Source organism: Agelaius phoeniceus, chromosome 6, assembly GCF_051311805.1.
Source record: "Agelaius phoeniceus isolate bAgePho1 chromosome 6, bAgePho1.hap1, whole genome shotgun sequence".
Classification (NCBI taxonomy): domain Eukaryota; kingdom Metazoa; phylum Chordata; class Aves; order Passeriformes; family Icteridae; genus Agelaius; species Agelaius phoeniceus.
Window position 1 is genome coordinate 39713957 of NC_135270.1, and position 21270 is coordinate 39735226.

At 35.2% G+C, this 21270-nt stretch overlaps 1 protein-coding gene across 2 annotated transcripts in view; it reads right to left on the reverse strand.

Moving 5' to 3' along the window:
• The window catches only part of SLC25A21 (solute carrier family 25 member 21), a 232047-nt gene that overhangs the window by 90039 nt on the left and 120738 nt on the right, over positions 1–21270 (reverse strand). For both annotated transcript variants that reach the window (XM_077180463.1, XM_054635672.2), the window contains one exon: positions 8067–8115. In XM_077180463.1, the coding sequence (XP_077036578.1) occupies positions 8067–8115 (49 nt within the window). The remainder of the gene's footprint in view (positions 1–8066; positions 8116–21270) is intronic.

Sequence of the window (21270 nt, forward strand, 5' to 3'; positions counted from 1 at the left end):
AAGAAACTTCACTTCTTCTACCAAGGAAGATGCTCTACCACTACAGTCAAATATATCTGTGTACATTTATTTCTCTAAAGCATGTAAATATATAGATGCAGATTATTGGAGAGAAACTCTCAGGCTCTTGTAATTTTACAAGTTCTGCCCATGTAGTTGCCAGTATATTTATATGAACTTTGTAAGCACTGGAAATCCAAACATAGAAAGAATATTGTGCTATGTCATCAGAATGAAAACAAAATATACATTAAAGGGACCTGAAACTCTTCTAGCTTATTGTCCAAATAGGAGGAAAAATTAAGTAACAAGCAAGAAATTGTTAAGAGAACAAAAGACTGAATATATCTTTCAAATGTCCATAGTCAAAAGGATTGCCACTAGCAAGATGGATAATATTCAATATGACTTCCAGCATGATTACCATTTACTCCCCAAATCAGCTGCTCACGGAACCATCTGTAAGGGTTCACCTAGACAGAACTGTGTTTGAGGAATGTAAAAGACCTTCTCACAGAATCATAGAATTGTCTGAGTTGCAAGGGATCCAAGGATCATCAAGTCCTACTCTTAAGTGAATGGCCCATATGGGGATTGAACCCACAAGCTTGGCATCACTGGCTCTACACTCTAAATCTCAAAAAAATTAAATATTTGATATTTTATAATATTCAAGATGCAAGGCCACTCCAAGTCATCTTTGGTCCACCAGCCTTTTAGAAACCCCAAATATCCCTTCTGTATCTATCTGACAAGAAATTACACAATCATCACACGTTCCTTCTTGCCCTGGCATTCTTTTTCTTTTGCTCTCTCTGGTAGACTGCCCACTTGCTTCTTTGTCTGAAAAGCTTATCCCATCTACTACTGCCTCTCTCAATTCCCCTATGATGGTCTCACCACTTGCTCCCTGCACATAGAGCCATTTCACTTCCTTCTGGTTCACTCCTGAAGTATGTAAGTAACTATTTGGGTATCTGGATTTGTCTTTACTTCATACTATTCCCCTAAAAACCTCACAAACAAGGAAAGAATTCTTTAATAGGTAAATAGAGATTATTGTTCTATCTTGAGCTGAAGGTGGACATGGTTTATTTTGTGGGTGTTAGAAATTCTAGGTTGTTACAGCTCACAAGTGACTCAAGAAACTGAGGGAAGTTTTGGTAAATCCAGTGCAATGGCACAGGTAACATGTAACTCGAAGCATGCCATGCTGTCAAATGGAAATTATGATTTTAGGGTATTTCAGTCCCTAGAAAAGAACCACCTATTCATTTAAAAAACTCAAGAGTAGATGGCACAAAGTGCAATCAAAATTAAAGAAAAGCTTGAGAGATCTGTAGCAGTCTGATTTGATGATGCAGAAATTCCATTTCTATCAAAGAAGGGATAGAATTATTTTAAAATCAAGAAAAGAATATAGGTTATAGATCTTCCAAAAATCTATACTGATTTGAAATAGGGGTATCATCAAGCAGTTCTGGTGTTTGATCACATATAATACAGTATCACATGAGGAGATGATGAAGCCACACTTATACAGCTCCTTTTATCCCAAAAGATCTTGACACTCTTTATAAAATATACATGTGGTACACTGATGAATAGCACAAAAAAAAAAGCCCATAGGAACAGAAATCATGTTGACCAGCACTGCAAATCAGAGCATCTGTTTAACAGTGTACATCAATACTGTTCTTTAATTCAGGGAAGGATTTAAATTGCAATAGTATATCTAGCAGGAATTATTGGCCCATGTGCCCTTATTAATTCCTTACAGATTGTACATAGAAGGAAAAAGAAAGGCAAATTACAGAGCACTGGATCACATCCACATCCAAATTACTATAAACAGTAAAGTCCTCATTATAAAAAAACTGGATCTGTACATAAATATCCAAAGTATTTCAATGCTGAAATTCAAATGATAAAACCAGAGTATAAGCTGCAATATGCACACAAACCCTGTGAAAAATTGTGCCAAAGGCCACTGATAATTGAAGGAAATCTAATCCTAGAGAAAAGCCTTGACATTTGGATGAAATAAAGACATTAAGCTGAGTTGGTCAGGGATTATTTTTACTTGGTTCTTTTTCTTCAAAATGAAAAAAAAACATTTCTCAAGAAACGATCAGTTTCAATATATTTTTATACACTTCTTTTAGATGACAATGGATGTTGTTCTCTACATTTTCAAACAAAACCTTCTGTTTTTCTAGTTCAAAATTACTTAAAAGACATTGAAAAGAAAGAAAGGGAAAAAAGGAAGTGAAAACTTCCAAAATCCAAAATTAATTGCACAAAGTTTCATTGGCCATAACTCATTGTTTTTCTAGGTCTTCTGAGAGTTCAACTGTTCATTCCAATACAGAATATTTTGGTATCCTGATAATTTTCCCAGGACAGGAAGACTATTTTCTGCTTAAAACTGTTACGAATCTAACTAGAGCAGTTTGCATCAAGTACCATGAACTTACCATGGCCTGAGCAAACCAAGTGAACTACGGTCACTCACTTGGAAGGACTCATATAAGGACAATGAACTCTTCCTTAACCAATGTTTTTCAGAAACAAGCTCCACCTCTGCCCATTCAAACAAAAAAGACCAAAAATCAAAGAGGAATTAATGATATAAAGGAAGTAGCTCTTGCAAAATAACAGATGGAATGAGATCAGAAACACATGTAGTAAGCTGAACTTTTTTAATAAGACCAAAATGACAGAATTGGAACAAAGGAACAGAATGGATAAACATGCACACAAATCAGCAGAACAGTTGCTAACTAGAAATGGGTCTGTAATGCAGATTCCAAAGCTTGATTTAGATCCCAATCTATTTTTTAGATTTGGGCCTTCAGATTAATGATGTTGGTTTAGAATTTTTCAGAAAGATCAGCAAAATTTAAAATCTCCATCCCAACTACACAAAAATTTCCTCCACAGTTTCCTAGGTTGCCTCATATTTTAAATGCTGATGTTCAGTATCACACATGAGACCAGAAGTCAGTCCATGTGAAAATTCTGATCTAAAGCTGAACTTTGTGAAGAGGCATTACAATAAATGTAATACAATACACATACAATACAATAAACAATACATTACATACAGCAATACGGACTGCAGTCTTCCTGCCAAAGGTGAGAAACAGCTTTAATAAAAAACACCAGAACATGTGATAGGTTGATCATGAAAACAAGCTACACCTTATAAATTATTCTCCTTATAAATCAAAGTAAAATCTTTCAAAATAATGTCTCCTGGGTCTCCTTTATGCATTGATTTTGAAATTGCATGCTCATCTCAATGTGAGACTGCCTTGCGAACACACAACTATATCGAAAAATAGAAAAGAATGTTTCAACATAGAGAAAAAAAATCAAATGGAACTGTCATTATTTGAGTTAACTAGAGAAGTATTAAAAATCTGCCCACTAAATATATGTTTAAAATGTTAGGACAAAAGTTACCCTGATGATTCTACTATTCTATTATTAGTTAAATAATAAACTAGATTTTCTCCAAGTCTTTTATATGGTATTTGGCATAACATTCACCTCTCTTTGAATACATTGTCTGGAAGTAAAAAGCCTCTAAATACTCCAGTGGTATGAACTCATCTATCTCCACTGAAGTCAACATAGATCTGGACGACAATTTGGTATTATTGTGATGTGAGAGAAACCATCTCTCTATCAGATATTTGTCTCAAAATGCAGAGTGATGTCAAATTACACCTAAAATGGAATAGAGAAGTAAATGATTCATCTAATTCCCATAACATTTTTCCTGTTAACAGGAATTTCAGATATATTTTCTTTTCAGATGTTATGCATTTGAAAGTTTTTGATGATGTGTTGTTATTTTCTAATCTATTATTTGGAAACACCTATTCATACATTTCTTCATTTGTGTTTTCTATTAAATTCTGTAGATAACTGTTGAAAAAAATTACTCAGTAGGTTTCCATTTCCTGACTAAATACCAAGTCACATCCAAAATTACTATTTCCACACAAATATATATATGTTTCACAGTCTGTATGAATACTTGCAAAGGAAATTTTGAAATTGTTTTCAAGAACAGCAGAGCCATTAAAATTCAGCTGTATAAATACTGGTGATAATCAAATAAAAAGAAAAAGCAACTCATAAATATGAGAACCAACTCATAAACCTAGGGAAATAACCTCAGACTATAACCTGGAACTGTCAGAGAGACCACAGCAAGATCCTCCAGTTACCAGCTAGGCTTGCTTGTCTGAATCCTCAAATACAAGTAGCTTTCCCTTGGCTTTACACAGCTCCCTGTAATCCTCCCTTTCTCTCACCAACTAGGCACCTGTGAGCTTCTGCATAAATACTAATTATCCAACAATAAAATGTAATTAAGTTCTGAATTTTTTATATTTGATTGAATCAAAACATATAAACTCTACCTGGAAAATCACTCTACTGTTTTTAAATTTAAAGTAATATATATGGCAATCTCTTGTCCTATGTATCATGACCTAGTAGGTCATTTTGTCATCCTTTGAAAGTCTCACAGATGAAAACAACGTTACAGCCTGCATTATGCTTCAGACACAAAAAAAAAGGTACAAAGTAAGCAAACCCAATTCTTTATCCTAAGATAAGACATTTTTCTCCTCCCTCACCTTCTAGGAAAGAAAGATCATCTAGAGCTCTTAATTAAAAAATAGACCTTCTATGTCTTGACTGTATCTGTGCCAGAAAACTCTTGCTAGTGCTGTCACTTCTCATACATGGACACACAAAAAACTTGCCAGACTCGGTTTTTAGGAAGACAAGAGCAGAGGTTCAGTACTTTATTTGATGGCTAACTTCATCATAAGGGTAACTGATATATAAAATAGCTATTAGAAACTGTTCTAAAAAAAAAAATAAAATCAGCACATCTTTTTTTAATATCTCATCAGACACTATTCCAATATATCTTGCAAATGAGAAAAGAGCTTCATTTCAAAGAATAAGTGAGATTCATAAAGCTAAAACAATGAATCATAGTTATCTTAATCTATCCAGCTATCAGGAGTTTCTTAGAGTAGTGATCTTTGGTGTTCTAGCAGAGAAAAAAAATAAAATTATTTTCACATGTACACTTAGGAAAAAAACACTTCATTAAGCATTTGAATTCTCTATGGTTTATAAGCATGTACTTATATACTGTTCCTCCCTTGATGTGAGCAGATAAACAAATCTAGCATTGTTACTGTAGAATAATAGAAAATTGCTAAACACAGAAAAGATATTGCAAAATGTCATAAAACAGCCAAACCATTTTCCAGGGTTTCAAAATAATCTTTGACAGAAACTTTATTTTCTCCAATTTTTTATTAAAAACATGCACTTACACAAAATATCAATGAAGCACTAAGCCACCAGTCCACTAGATGTGAGCCTTTGACATCTTCCCTAAACTCCTTCAGAACAGTAACTTAGATCAATGAGATTACATAATTTGAAATGGCCACAGGACTCTTTTAACCAAACACACTTCTAGGAAAAAAGGTAGGAAACCCAAAACACCATAAAAATTAAGGAACAAATGGTGCTTTCATACATCCTTTCACCTAACCAATAGGAAGAAAACCCTAAACTAATCACCAAAACTGTAATAGCTGGAAGTGATTAGGAAACAGTGGATTATCAATACCATGTTGGGAAAGATTAAGCACACAGCAGTACTTAGAAGCACTGCAAGAAAGGAATAAAGTCAATGAAAAACTATTAGAAAACATTCTATGTCCAAAATTCAGAATTAAAACCAAAGTTTCATTTAAACTTTCAAGGCCATCAAAGAATTAATCTGCTATAGTAAATTGGGACCATTACAAAATGAAAGGAACGTAGAACAAAATGATGGATGAGATCAAAGGACATTCTATTCTTGGTTTTGTCATTTGCTTTCAAAATGTAAGTATTTTGAACGACTACCATCTGCTGAGATCCGCAGAAATGTTTCTGCAAAATCTGTGTAATATCTCTGAATACATCTGTGTCAACAAACTAGAAAAACTATCACTTGGGTGCTGCCCACTTCTGCAAAGAGCTGCAGCTAACTCAATGGAAGAATTAACTCAATGGAAGTTTCTTCAAATGAAGAAATTTGTTTAGTGGGTTTTTAATTTGATTCAGCCCCTCAGTTTTACTTTGATCAATAATCTGATTTCTTCTGCACAGCTACTGTTGTTTCCTTTCTTCCTACTTCTTTCTTTCTTCTAAAAATTCCACTGTTTATGGGCTTACAGTTCAAATTTAAGGGTTTCCTAATTTTTACATTTTATTGTATTTTTAAGGATTGCTACAGCTTGACAAATATCCCCATACACTCTTTAATGCTTTACATTTCAGGACCTCAGATCTGAAAAGCCTTTTCACTACTAAAAGTGCGTAAAACTCAGTGAAATCTCAAAGAGACATGTGGAAATCTGTCCTTGTGTTCTGAGAGTCCACTGTTCCTATCAAAAAACTGAAAGTACCTCTGTTGATTGCCAGTACAGATGTGCAATTAATGCATTTTCTGACACATGATATGTGGCTTCCACTAAATTATGAATTATCTTCATTCTTACTACAAAACAACATGACTTCTAATCCAGTGTAAAGAGAAAAATGAGGAGGAGTAAAACCAAAGCTTGAAAGCTAGAGGTGAACTGCCAAAATGAAGTCACTAAAGCACATCCTTTGGGGACCACCTGATAGATTTTTTTTTTCTTTTAAATTTGGTGTTGTATTTGTTTTGCTTGTACCCTGTTGCTTCTGAGTCTTTAATTTCAATCTCATGAAAGTCTTGTTTTTAATAGGATTGCTTCAGTGGTACTTGGAGGGGCAGAGAGGACCCTCAGAACCACCAGGTGCATTGCCTCTGTATGAATCAACATCCAAGCCTCGAGGAGGACCTACAGCACCTCAGCAGCACTTAATGCAGCTGGAGCCTGAATAACTCCTTCCTGGCATGGGGCAATGATCACAGATTACTTCCTTCTAAAAAATGCAACCTGCAAAAAAAAATGCATCTCAAGGTCTTAGGCAAATCATAAAATGTGATTTAAATAGAAGCCAAAAATGCATCCAAAAAAAGCACATGTTGGCTAACTGAAACTAGAATATGGAGTCATAATTGACAACTTCAAGCATATTCCAGAGATCACAGCTGTCCTCATCATTTGTTTGGGGCTGATTAGTCTCCTAGTGAAGCTTTTCTACCTAGATGTCTGTGACCTAGATAGAGCTCCAGGAAAGCTGTTCATGCCATGTGTGCTGCGCAGTGCCAATAATTACCATAGATAATTACCATTAGTATGGTAATTATTGGCACTGCGTAACACACATGGCATCAACAGCTTTCACCTTCTACTAGTATGCTTCTCCATTCTGCTTTGCTTTTCATGTGCAGTAACACTGATTTGTGAATTTATAGAAAAACTAAAATGCATTGGAAATAAAAGGATATTCCAGAAACTAGAAACACAGCTATTCTTTTTTTCCACTTCAGTAACCAACATTAACAAAAACCAAACTAACTTGAGCAAATTTTTGTGGGCATTTAATCATTCATATTCACATAAGAAGAAATATTCAGAAAAAAAATAAAGACAAATAAAAATATTTTTAAAATATAAAATCATGAAGTTATTTATCTTACAAAGAGAATATGGAACATCTCCTCTTATTTTTATTAAAAATTGATGAAAATTATTTTGAAGGCAATATTGTATTTCCCAATTACATATAAAAGCATTACTGAAGATATTACATATACTAAGTAGATTTAACTTTAGCCATCTTCATGTCATAGCATTGTGTTACATGAGTAAAAATAAATGTCATAAGCAGATTTAACACCTTTAGATGACCTCTAATCAGAAATGTGCCATGCTACTCAAATTCCATCTGTCAAATTCTGTAAATACAGGTAAGTAAATATAAATGTCATTAGAGGCACAAGTTATCTTACTGGGAGAAGTTCTAGGATTTTATTTTTTGACAGCTTGTAATTTGGATATCTTCCAGTGTCAACAAAACCTGTTCAAGCATGATCTTACCTTGTTTTCACTACATCAAGGGGATGCATCAGGCAAATTTCTACAAGACCTACAAAAGAATAACAAAGAAAGGCCTAATAAACATTTGTACAAATAGTAATTCAATTTTCATTGACTCCAACAGTTTTTAAATTTGAAAGGCAAAGTAAAAACCTACACATATCATTGATGACACAGTACTCGTACACCTCATATATTAAACATGTGCTTCTGTAGTGTGTATAAACCATTGGGCTTTTCAACAGTGAACAGAGCTAGTTGTTCACTGGAGTGGGCTAAGTGAGGACTTTAGCTACATAATCAATTTAATCTTAGTTTTTGCTCAGTTTTCTGACTTAAGAACAGTGGGAACATTTGTCTGGCATCATAAATAAATACATTAAGTCTTGTGGAGAGTAGCAAAGGAAGGGAGTTCAGGTTGGCACTTGCTTCTTTGTTGTACAGGAATAATTCCTAAGGACACTGCAGGACTGCACTGGTGGCTCAGATGCACTTGATGTTAAGATGACAGCTGATTCCTGAGTATCTGAGCTGCAGCTTCACTGGTTCTTTGTCCTACCCTGCCCTGTGCTAATGCTGATGTGTGGTCCTGGCTTTTCCCCTTTGAGTGTCAATCTCAAGGGGCCAGTGCCAAGGTAAGAGAGATCTGGAAGGTCCCAAATGCACCTGTCAACACCACCTTCAAAGTTGGCTCTTTTTCTACCCACTTGACGCCTGATGAAAAGTCCATACATAACCTAGGGAAAACTTTCTAATTAAATTTCTAGGTTTGCCTACTCTCCTTTCCATTTGGCATATCAGCCTCACTCCAAAGAGCAAACAAGCAGTAAAAAGATGTATTTATCAGGACCAGTGTAAAAGTGCATTTTAGAGATCTGTCAATATGCAGACAGAATAAAAACTACTACAGAAATATTACAAGACTTCAAAGTTCTAAGAAAATGCATGCATACATTCCTAGATAATAATTACAATGTCTTTGAAATTTCTGTGCCCTGGTTATTAGGATCCTTAAATGTCCACTCACTCTTTTTACCTAGTGTAATAAATTCAATGCTACATCATAAAGAAACAAGTCATGAAGACTATACTTATTACAATGTTTGAATGCATTTATTTACTTTATTTATGATTATTGTAAAAATAATTACAAAGCTTTCATAATAAAGAATGTTTTGATGAGTCAGAGCTAAATTTCCAAAAATCTTGATTCAGGAAAGCATTCTTCAAGTTAAAATATCTGCAAATTCCTTTCTTTAGGTATAACTTAGAGTCCCACTGAAACTAAGCACATGGTACATGCTTATGTTCCACTGGATGCTCTCCTATTTCAGATGTCACTGGCTTAAGTTCCACACCCTGTCCTCTTCCTTTAATGGCACACACCACATCTGAGCTTCATTTTCATTATTTTTTATCATTACAGTCTAATTCATAAAGATTGAAAAACATAAAATTTTCCAGACAGCCCCTGATCCCTAGTTTTCTGCCACTGAGTTTGAAAGACAGTATCAAGTTAATATTTATGACCATTGTTTTGCTGTATTTTCTTTTCACTCCATGCAATATTGTTTATTTTCAATTTTGGATAAAAGGAAGACAACATAGGTGATATCAGCCAAAGAATATTAATATTAGTAATAATGAGATTCAATAAAAAGAATGCAATTTTTTCAATGAAAGCAAAAGCTGTCATCATTATTACTGTGCAGCTATATTTATTGCTGTAATTATTGTCCAAGAATTGCTTTTATTTTACTAAAATAAGATAATATCCCATTTCACATTAGGGAACCGTCCCAAAATCTATAAACTGCTCCAACAGCTGCCAACAGGTGCTTTGTGAGTGGAACTGCAACTGAGTATTTTAGTGCTGCTGGCAGGGGGCATAGCCTATGAGTTTTTCCCTTTCCAACCACCCTCCTCTTCTAAGCTCTCTTTTTCCAACCTTCTCCCCCTTTCCCCATTTTTGATCTTCTATTCCATCTAATTTTGGCAGATAGAGCCTACAGTAGGGGGCCAAGCATGGGGCCAAGGGTTGTTCACCCTATTCTGTTTTTGCAGCATTAATGACCATTTTGGGAGAAAACTGTAGAGTGCCAGAATTTGCCTCTATTTTCTTGGTCCTTGTAGGATAATTTTTAATTCAGGCATTTTTCCAGCAACTGAATCAGATGAATTCCAAGGTCCTTGGCAAGAGCTCTGTTTTGATAAGTTCAGGATTCTATTGGTTATCTGCCTTTCTCAGTCTTTCCTTTGTCTCATCATCTAATTACACACCAGGTTTTAAACTATGTATAGTTACTTGATTTCACCAGACCAAATTCTTCAAAAGATGCAGGGATTATGACACAGCTCTCTGAAGAGCACCAAAGGACTGCACACTGTGCAAGACACTAATGGAACAGCTACAAACACAAGCTACATTTTTCCATCTACTATAGTAGTCATGCAAATCATTACAACATCCTACTTGATAGCCTGCCCAGAAAGTGTGGTGGCCCTACTAAATTACAAGCACTCTGAGATGTGCTCAATAAAATAAAATATATTGCCCTTTCTTTAGCTAATGTTCATCAGCTTTGTAACAAATTCAATTAGCACTATGAAAATCTAATTTACTAAACATCTCTATTAGGGTGCAATATATCTTAACTTGTCACTCTGCAAAGACTACTGTTTGCAAACTTAAAAAAAACAAAGTAGTTAAAATAGTTACAGATACATGGTCCAAAAAATACTATAATTGTCCCATTGGGTCTCCTTGGTGATGTCACATGCAAACTAACCCAGAGTGATATATGATGGCCTAATTATGTTTAAAACCACTCTGATCCAACTAGCTGAACAAGAGCCCAAAGGAAATATAGGAAAGAACAATTACTGGGTCAGTCCAAGATTTGTTGTCTTCTGGGTGGGAAAAAATTCCCTGTGAAAACCAAATAGTGACCATAAAACAAGACATAATCAAAATCTGTGTGTTGAAGAAATAACCAGCTGTCATCATTGACATGCTCTGAGCATACACAAGTGGAATATCAACAACCAAGAAGGGAGTCCAGAATTCTATTATGTAAAACATTCTGCTCAGTAACTGAGCCCATGGAGAGAATAAAATGACAGAAAATGCTGACTCCCAAACTGACCCTCCTCAGTAAATCATTTTCCCTTTCCCAACTAATATCTTCTGTCTTTAAATTGTTTCCCATTATGGATTACATTACATTTCCCTCTGCAAGATTCACACTTAAAATTTCAAACTGGCAATTTCACATACATCTCTTCAATGCAAACATTTTAGTGACTGGTGGCTATTTTGAGTTCCTTTGTTCTTTGTTGCTCTATTCCATCATTCATGCAACTCTTGTATCAATAATCATACATGGCTTGAGAATACTTTGACACTGTTTAAAATTGTAACAATCCATCTGGCAAAATGTGAAAGCTTGAGATTTCAGCAGCACAGGATTATAGCTCTCCTTGTATCTGCAAGGGTTTCCATACTTCATCTATTCACTGCATAGGGAGAAAAAGAATGAAATCTAGCTAACAGTTCTTTCAAAATAACACAGATAAAACCAGAACCATTTGGGCTTTGGAATGCCTTAGGAGAGGACTTATATATCTCCAGTATTTCATTGATCCTCAAAGCTCTGAACTGAAAGTGTGAAGTGCCTGTGATAGACACTGATTTCTTTCAAAAAAACCTGAGCAGCTCACTCTCTATGTATTTTCTGCATCATACATGAACACAGATTCAACACACATTCAAGAGATCTAGAGCATGATCCATGTGTTACTTCAGACAACCCCCTACAGTGTAGAAGCCATCCTGCACCCTCCTCCCCTTGTGTTACTCATTTCTCTGGAATAACACAGTCACTGGAGAAACACAACAGACAGGAGACTGGTCAGAGAAAATGTGGCAATAAACACATCAGGCACTGTATATTGTATAGCTGGAACAGTTGATATTTATTTTGGCTTTTACATAGATATAGTTACAATGTACCAAATGATCATAAATATTTTATGTGTACTATACATTTCCTTCTGAGAATACAAGTCTGACAGAAAGAATCTAGTGTTGATCTTTGTATCCTAATCAAAACAATGACAAATTCCTCTTAAATATGCTTTTCTCTTGGCTAAAACACTCCATTTGACGGGATGGAGCATGGACTCTCCTGATTGCAACAGCACTATTTCATAAATGGTCAATGCCTGGGAAAAAAACATCCCTGCAGTAAATTCTGCACAGGTTAATTAATTTCTATCAGCTGGCTATCTGACCTAATCTTCAGAGACACATAAAGGTTTTACCTCTTCTGAAAGGGTACACCTTCCTCAGAAATGTTAGGTTCACTGGGCAGCTCACTCCTTTCCTAGGGAAGCAGTAATGTGCTGTGCCCTTCTCAATTGTAGTACATGTCAACTAGGCTCCAAGGAAAACTATACAAGAGCATGCACAGACTGTGCTGAGAAAGATCTACCTATTAGCCTTTACTTAAGAAAGTGACACTTATTTTAACTCTTGCCCAGGATTCTATTTAGTGATGTGGTATGGGATTAACTAATGGTACCCTGGAGCTCCTCACAAACATTGGTAAGGAGACAAATAAATGCTTTCCTTAGAAAATGTGGATAAATGGAAAGTTACTCCAAAAAGTACTCCATAATGGCAGTGCTGTATTCATGAGTCATTCTTCCTCAGAGACCTAGTTTACACAGAGAAAATACACTAGAAAACATTAATTTAACAAATTGTTGAATATGATTTTCCCCAAGGATGTCTGTGTTTAAAAATGTGTTGGCTGATCACAGGAGGATCCCAGGAGGAGCTGTTGGTTTACTGTCACATTTTAGAAGAAGTCTTTTGCATGTCTACAGGAGGAGGGCTCATGCTCAACTTCTTGTTAGGTAGCAGTGTTCCTTAACAGATGCAACCTGTCAGTGGAGCACTGCTATCTGGAATTGCTATCCCCAAAAGCAGGATTGGGAACAGTGATTACCTGGTTTTCAAAAAAAGAAAACCAAACCACTCTGGACTTCAGCAGCAGATGGAAATTTTTGGTTTTTGAACTATTTGTGCTGAAAGAGGTCAGTGTTTTCACAGCTCTCTCCACGAAAGCAATTCAACCTATGTTCAAATAATAACGGGTCCTTGGTTATATGGTATAGCAAACAAACATTTTAATCTTCAAGGTTTCAAGTAAAGATTCCTCAAGGTCAGGAGAATCACATCCTAGATGTGTGGAAGACAGGAGCTTGAAATGAGTGTTTCAGGCAGCATTTTGTCTGGACCAGCTGTTGCTCAGCGCCCTTCAGCCTCCCAGTCCCAATACACAGACATAGCTAGAAACATGCTGCTGCTCAGTGCTCACATCAGAAAATTCAAACTGCTCATCTTTAGTGCTCACAATTCTTAGCTAATATCTGCTGCATTTCACTGCTGCCTGCTCCAGCTAAAGAGAACATTATTACCAGATGGGAAACTGTTCAGTTCTATTGCAAATATAAAACAAATGTAATTGTAGTCTATTATTTTTGCTGAGCTTGAAAATTGGGTTACAGCAATTAAGTGAATAAAGACAGAAAATGGTACACATCTTCTTAAATAGTCTTACTCTAAATAAAACATACTCAAATCTAAGTTGTGATCTATACCTGGGCACACATGCACAAATCTTTGTATCTTTGGAAGGGCAAATTCCACCTTGAGATAATACATGTGTATACAAGTACTGAGAGGTTATTATAGTAATGATAAAACAATATTTGAAATTCAACATTTGTCGATAAGTAACATATTGAGGAAGTATTTGTTTTGCCTCAGGGACTTTGTTGGAAAAATGAAAAAAAAAATAAAGCCCCCTGAGATTATTCTAACATTTTAGTTCCTTTCTTCTGTCTTATTTTTATTGGATGTTTAGATTGCTGACAAATGGTCCTATCAAGCAAGTGTAATTTCCTTTCACAGTAGTTCTACCCTAGTATAGACATTTTTCAGTCTAACACACAATGAGCTGATACATGTTGATTCAATGTGAGTGGGATAGTTGTGAATATGCTCATCAGAACCATGATGAGCAAATGTCTACCTAACTTACACTTAGCAGAATTCCGCAAAATTTTATCAATGTATTTCTTGCCTGTGGGGTAAAAAAAAATCTAGCTTTAATGTTCAAAGCATGTATGTAAACTGCTCTAAATTTAGCACAAATTTATTCATTGTTTGATTTCTACATTCAACATTCAAGGCACAGTCAAATCAGGAAATTATGCTCATGCTGCCAGTAATAACCACATCTTTATACCTACTGCTGCCTAGAATACAGCTCTATGAATCTCTTAACACGCTTCACTTAAACTGCTCAATGCTCATTTATGTTCTCTAAGTACTGAGTAAAAACAAAGGCCATCTTCCAGTTTTATTTGATTTTTTATTTGCTGTATACTTTAACATGAAAAAATTAAGTCCTTGTTTCACAGACCTACCAACTTGATTTACCTCATGCCTCTGGCTTGACTGATGCTCATACATCTGCCATTAGAGAAATCTATGATGATTTGGAGGACTGAGTTAATTTTAAATTATGTATAGTTAAATATATTTATAATAAGTCTAGAAGGAATTGTCAAATCAGCCAGCAAAAATCAGTAGCTCATAACAAAGAATCTTCTACTAGAGTTACATGTCTTTGGAAGAAAGGTTCTTCCAGACTCCAATAGCATATACTACTTTCACAGGGATGCAGTTCCAATTGCACTACTCACACAGAGCCTTTCTTAGGCAAAATGCTACATAGAAATGTTCTTTGTATGGTTACACCCACCAAATTTGCATTTATGACATAGTCAAAAATACAGTTTTAGAATTCTAGACTTTTCACACATTTACCTGTTGTTAAATACCAAAGCTGTTCCAGTGAGGCTAAATAGCATGGAGGGTTTGATCATGCAGTCAAACAAGGTGACATTTAGGTACTGACACAAAATATAATGGAGCAAAACACAGTACAGAACATTAAAAAAAAGCAAATATTTTCTTCAAGTTCTTAAGTTTTATTGAGGCAATATAGCACGGGTCACCAGAAGTTACCATTTAGAATGTCACAGGAATTTGATTAATTTTAACTATAATTTAAATTCTTATTTCAAAATAGTAATAAAAACATTAGGATATCAAACAATTTTCTAAAAATACACTGAGTTGGATTCACAAATACTTCTGTGCAAAGTCGCTTTTTCCAAAATGAATAGCACATAAGAGTTGTTTATATAGCTAAATGATCTTTTTCTTTAGTTAGTCTTTCTGATACTATATTAGCATTAAAACTTTGTGTTATAAAATAAACACTTGCAGTTTACAAACTTCAGTATCTGAGTCTCTAGACACAAGTGAAAGGCTATATATTGTGCAAATTCTCCATAAATTTTTTAGCAAGTATTACAGGCAATTATGTCACTCAGATATGACATATTCTTTCCTTCATGTGTGTCTGAAATGGAAGTTTTTTAAACCATGACTGAAGGGACCACTGAGGTCAGCCCTGGGTTACATGATGTTTGTGTCACTACAGCTTCAGATATTTCAATGCATATTGAATCAATATTCCTGCAACAAAAATGTGTAACTGATATTTTTGTTGCTGCTATAGTAAAATGCTTCTCAGTAAACTTGTTTTCATAAGAAGTTTGCCCATTCATACGTCCCAGAGCTGTTGTAATCTTCATTGCTAATGCTGATCTAAGAGCATGGACATAATTTTATTTCTTGACACATTTAAAGTCCTCTAATGAATAAAGCAAACAGCTTATGGCTGCTTGGACTGTCACTCGATTGCCCTGGAGGGTTTTAATGTCTTTAAAATAGGCCTCCTAGTTTGTATTTAACTACCTTGCCCACAGAGGTCTGAGGGGTAAGGCAGATCAAAGATGTGCTGGCAACATAAAAAGCAGCTGTCCTTCATTTACCTTTAATTAGCTACATCTGACCAGATTCTTTATGGCCTCTTTGTCACACATTCAACAGTCTATAAGCCTTCTGACCTGTCCTTAAGGACTCAACCATTACAAGAGTTTCAACAAAATACAAATTAAAAATATGAGATACAGATATTTAAAAAAATATTTGGTCTCACTATAGAAATACTACCTGAGCCATTAGTAGTTTGGATTTATCTGCAAAAGCTACAAATTGCTCACTATTTGGAGTGTCAAAATGGAATTGGTGCTGAGCTTAGATCAGCTATTTCGGTTCTCTGTGTGCTACTCGACATTGCAGTGAATAAATTTGACACAACAAGGGATCCCATAGAGAATGGAGAGCCAAGCATGCACCTCTGTGGCTAGGACACAAAGCTGCTCTTGCAGGAGCTGTGGCACTCACTGTCACCGACCTTCAGGCCCCCCCTGCCCTCCCCCTTTCATTTTTTACCTCTGCGTTGCACAGAATGCACACCAATATCAAGTAGGATTTTGAAAGGTCTGTTGCTGCTGCAGGATCAATAAGGAGTAAATGCACATTACAGCCTTGTAGTCAGGGTGTACTGAAAGCTTGTATCATCAAACTAAGGCCGTTATGGAATAAAAAAAGCTGTTTAACACAGCAGCTGGAATGTATGCTAAATTACTCAAGTTATTGGTACTTGATCACACAAGTCATTATATTAACCCACTGAGATGGACATCTTCAAATTACCTGGGTTTGGGGTTAGGTCCTTTTATGAAGGATTAGCTAACAAAAGAAAAATATAGAAAAGATGTGCACAAAGTAGAAGGGTTACAAAATTTGATTCTGTTGTCTAAACTATCCCTTTTTATCTTCCTCTGTATGTAAAAACAATTTATAAAAACCTTAATATTTTTTTCAAAACTCCAACCTCTCAGGCTTCCCTAGCAAAGTTTTAGTTACTCATATCTCCAAAGAAGTTAGCACACCTTCCAAGGAATTTGTGGTGAGGTACATAAATAATCAAATAACCTACCTCAATGAACGTACATCAGCTAGCAGGTGTGGCTGGAAGCCTTATTCTTCAAGAAAAGACTCTACTTTGAGCAGCATACAAAAGTAACTTTCCCCCCAAGACCACAAAGCTTGAGGGATTACTGTTGCACCTCAGCCTTACTCTCACAATGTTCTTTTCTAGTACACAGTGTACATGCACTGTATACAGTGCTTGACCCAGTGTACAGCTGACAGACTTACTCTTCATTTATTACAAAGGCATGCATCTTTCCTCTCTCATTTAAAAGATTTTATTTAAACCAGGAGTCAAATCTATTTCCATATGAAACTAAAGGAGAAACATGCATGAATAAATAAAATTAGAGGACTTAAAAACCAATTAAACTTGCTTACTTTTGTCCCATAATTCCTAAAGCCAAGAATATTTGAACAGTTATTAACAAAATGTGCATTATTTTCATGCTTTTTACCACAAATATAAAGACATATTGAAGTACACAGATGTATGAATAATGAAATGTGAGTACCAGTTTCAGTTCAGGTGAAGAAACAAATCGAGGTACACAAAGTAATGCTGAATCTGTAATATAGATAAGGTCAGTTTTCCATGTACTAGTCCATGTTACACTAAAATTGCATCACCCTTGACTGGGACTCTCTTGGAATTACAAAAACTGTCAAAGAAACAGATTGCCCAAAGAAAACCTAACTGCAGGAATAGGAATGGTTCTAAAATATTACCATTACAAAGTACTTACATAATGTAGATTAAAAACTTAGTTTTCTTCTGAATCAACAAAAATAAATAATTCTTCTGGGTAAAAATATCTAAACAGTTTAAAAACCCATAAAAATTTTGTTTAAAATATACATGCAAGACATGCAGTTGATGCACTGTTGCATCAACTACTGTTTGAGACCCTTAGAGCAGTCAGCTTTGGAATGGCTGCTGAAGTGAGCAACACTACAAATAAGCAGAAGTGCAAAAAATGTATTGTGAAGTGTCTTACCCTGGGGAAAACCATGCAGTCACAATGTGCCCAGATATGCTAGGGTGAGGTCTCACTCATTTCCTTCACTAAATTTCAATGGTTTCAATTTCCTGCTTTTATGGGAAGAAATGATTCAGAAATATCAAGGAGAATCAATTCTTGTTTGAAAACTTCCTTTTGTTCAAGATCTATGAATAATATTTTAGACAAAATACACTCCAAAATAAAATATATATGCTGTAAAACACTACTTATGACTATAAACATATGTTTCAAATCAGTAATTTTATATGAAAATACATGAAATTTGGCAAAAATAATAGCTAACATTTCATCGGGGAAAGCTTGGTATTGAATGTCCATTGCCTGGAAAATGAGACAACTGACCACAAAAAAAGGGAAAAATTCCAAAATTAGTTTATAATGATATGTAGGTTTGAAGAATTGCTGCACCTTAACATTTCAAAATGTCTTCATTTTAGTTTTGTAAATTGGCTTTCTAGCACCCTTTGCTAATCTGTTGAATGAATTGAATGAAAATTGAATGAATTATGAAAAAGTTTTGGGTCCATCAAGATAGTTGAAGAGCTTTTTCCAAACTCTCCACTAGTTGCTGTAATATAAACTGAACAATCCATGTTGGGGTTTCTGTCCATTTCAGTAGTTGTAACATTACACATTGACAAAAGAACGCACTACTTTCAAAAGTTAATTGACACATCACCAGTTTTAAGTTTGGGTTTTCATTAAGAAATTTGTACTTATTTGCAGGCAGTGCCCAGCAATTTCTTCATACTTTACACAGGTAACTAGAAAGTGAATATTTTTGCAGTACAAAAAACAAACCCCAAACCTGATCTTTGATTTACTGCTGTCCAAAATTTTCACTGATGCTGTAACTTTATCTTTTTTTTTCTTTCTATAATGGAGACAGGATCAAATTCCAAAAGATGTCATTAGAAGAATATACTAAAACTTTATGTATCCAAGCAAAGTAGTACTGTGATACATGTAGTTCTGCAAAGTGATCAAAAACTGGATGCGTCTTTCTTTCTCTTCTCCAATATCCCACCAATGTTAACAACCCTTACTATAGGATTAAAATACAAAATTCATCCCAAATACAAGATGAGGCCTGACAAAACTCTTTAAATATTAAGATAATCAGGAGTGAACTCCCTGCTTATTAGAATAGAAGCATTTTCTCAATATTTCAGAGAAGGTCTATATGTATACTAGAATGAACCAGATTCTTGGTGTCAACTAAAACGCACTGATCAATTATCAAGTATCTGTGGATAGAATAAAAAAATATAAATTATTTTCTTGAGTGTGACCTGTATATACAATGATGTCAAATACTCTAAGGTCTTCTACTGCATGCATTTTTTGTTGAATTCTATGTTGTGGCAACAGGTGATGACAGCACCACTATTATGTGTTATTTTAGCAGTCACTGGTCTTCCCTGTATTTTTCACCACTCCCATCTGCTGGCAGTATATCATGGCAAAGATTCAAGAGAAATCCACTATGAAGCTGATTGTTAACTGGGAAATGTCAACATGCAAAGCCATGTTTAGAATTAACCTGTCTTTAACATTTTCAGGCGCCCACGCCCTCTCTTCTTTCCAAACCTTAATTACATCAGCAGCTTGACAGCATTAAAACAAAACAAAACAAAAATGCAAAGAAGTAGAAGAGGAAAAGGTGTAGCTCTATTTAACACAAATATAGAACAATAATCCTCCAACAGAGGTACAGAGGCTGGTAACACTGAACTTGCCAAGAGATAAATGTCTTAAAAAAATAAATACCACAAGTTAAGAAGGAATAATTTTCCCCCAAAAGTATGAGGACTTGCCACCACTGACTATAATGATAGAAATTTTCAACTTCTTCCTTTGGGAAAATACCTGATTTTTACTGGTCAGTAATTATGTATGTAATTGAATTCTTAAGGATCTTTTCTTGTAGAAGATGCATTTTCTCCACTAATTGTTTTAAAATGAGATCCCTTTTCAGAACAAAATGAACCCTCAAAACAAGCAAGGATGCGATAATGCCCCTGTTGATTTCTTTAATACATGCTTTAATTACTGACAGTGGTCAGCTACATGGCAATTAAAAAAGGAAAACTCTAAATCTCGATGTAGTTACAGTATCTTTAGACATTTTTTTCACCTGAAAAAAATGCCTCTGCCATGGTGTAGTGGGCCACACTACTTTTGATACTCTTTAAGAAACTCTATATCCCTTAATGTCCATACTTCCCTTGCAAAAATACGTGTGCCAGAGCCAAGTAGTGTAATGCAATCAGCATCTGAAAAGTGTTCTACACATCCAAGTTTCTGGCATCTAAACAGTGGATATCCTGAAATGCACTTCAAAGTGCACTTCAAAGTCAATTCATTGCTCAAACCTCTCCTCTCCACACCATCGATCCATCTTCCTCTCACAATAAAACAAACAAGCAAACAAACAAACAAAGAGGAAAATCAGAGTTCCTGTATACTGGCAAGTTCAAGCGCTGTCCTCTTCACAAACTGTGAAAGCTAGGAATAAACAGACCCTGCAAGATCCACCCTGTAAGAATCAAAACCAGTTTGAGTGCTTGCAGAAGGCAAATGCTGACATATGCTTTTATATTGTGACATCAAAGAAGCAAAATTCCTTGCAAAGTTTCTAAAGATACAGCATTTGCATTTTACATTACTATTAGAGGACTGTGACTAATAGACCCAATTAATTAATTTAATTACTTTTGCTACCTTTTTATACCTATATTTGGAAATAATTTAACACAACTAAAAAGAATGACAAGATTAAGCAATTAGTGCTGAGGCTCCAAAATACCTAAATTACATATGTTTTTAGTTAAAACCAGACTTTGTCTTATTCTTTCATTTGGACTCCTTTTGCTTGTTAGGGTTTGGAGAATGCTTGGTGAACTGAAAGCAGAGCAGACAGCTTTCCCTACTGAAAAGGTAGGGAATAGAGATTTTTGGGAAGAGAGAAAAGGTTTCTTTGCTTATTTTCCTGAACTGCCAGAGAATATTGCCTGCTCTGCTTTAGAGCTAATTCTCTGATCAGTTTTGATGTGATATCAAAGGAATAGAAGACATAACATAGCTTTTGAGGTACTGTGCAGCTCATCTAATGCTGTTGCATCACACCACTGGCACCATGAATTCAACATGGACTGCTGGGTGAGACAAAGGTCTGATTAGAGCATAGTTCCAT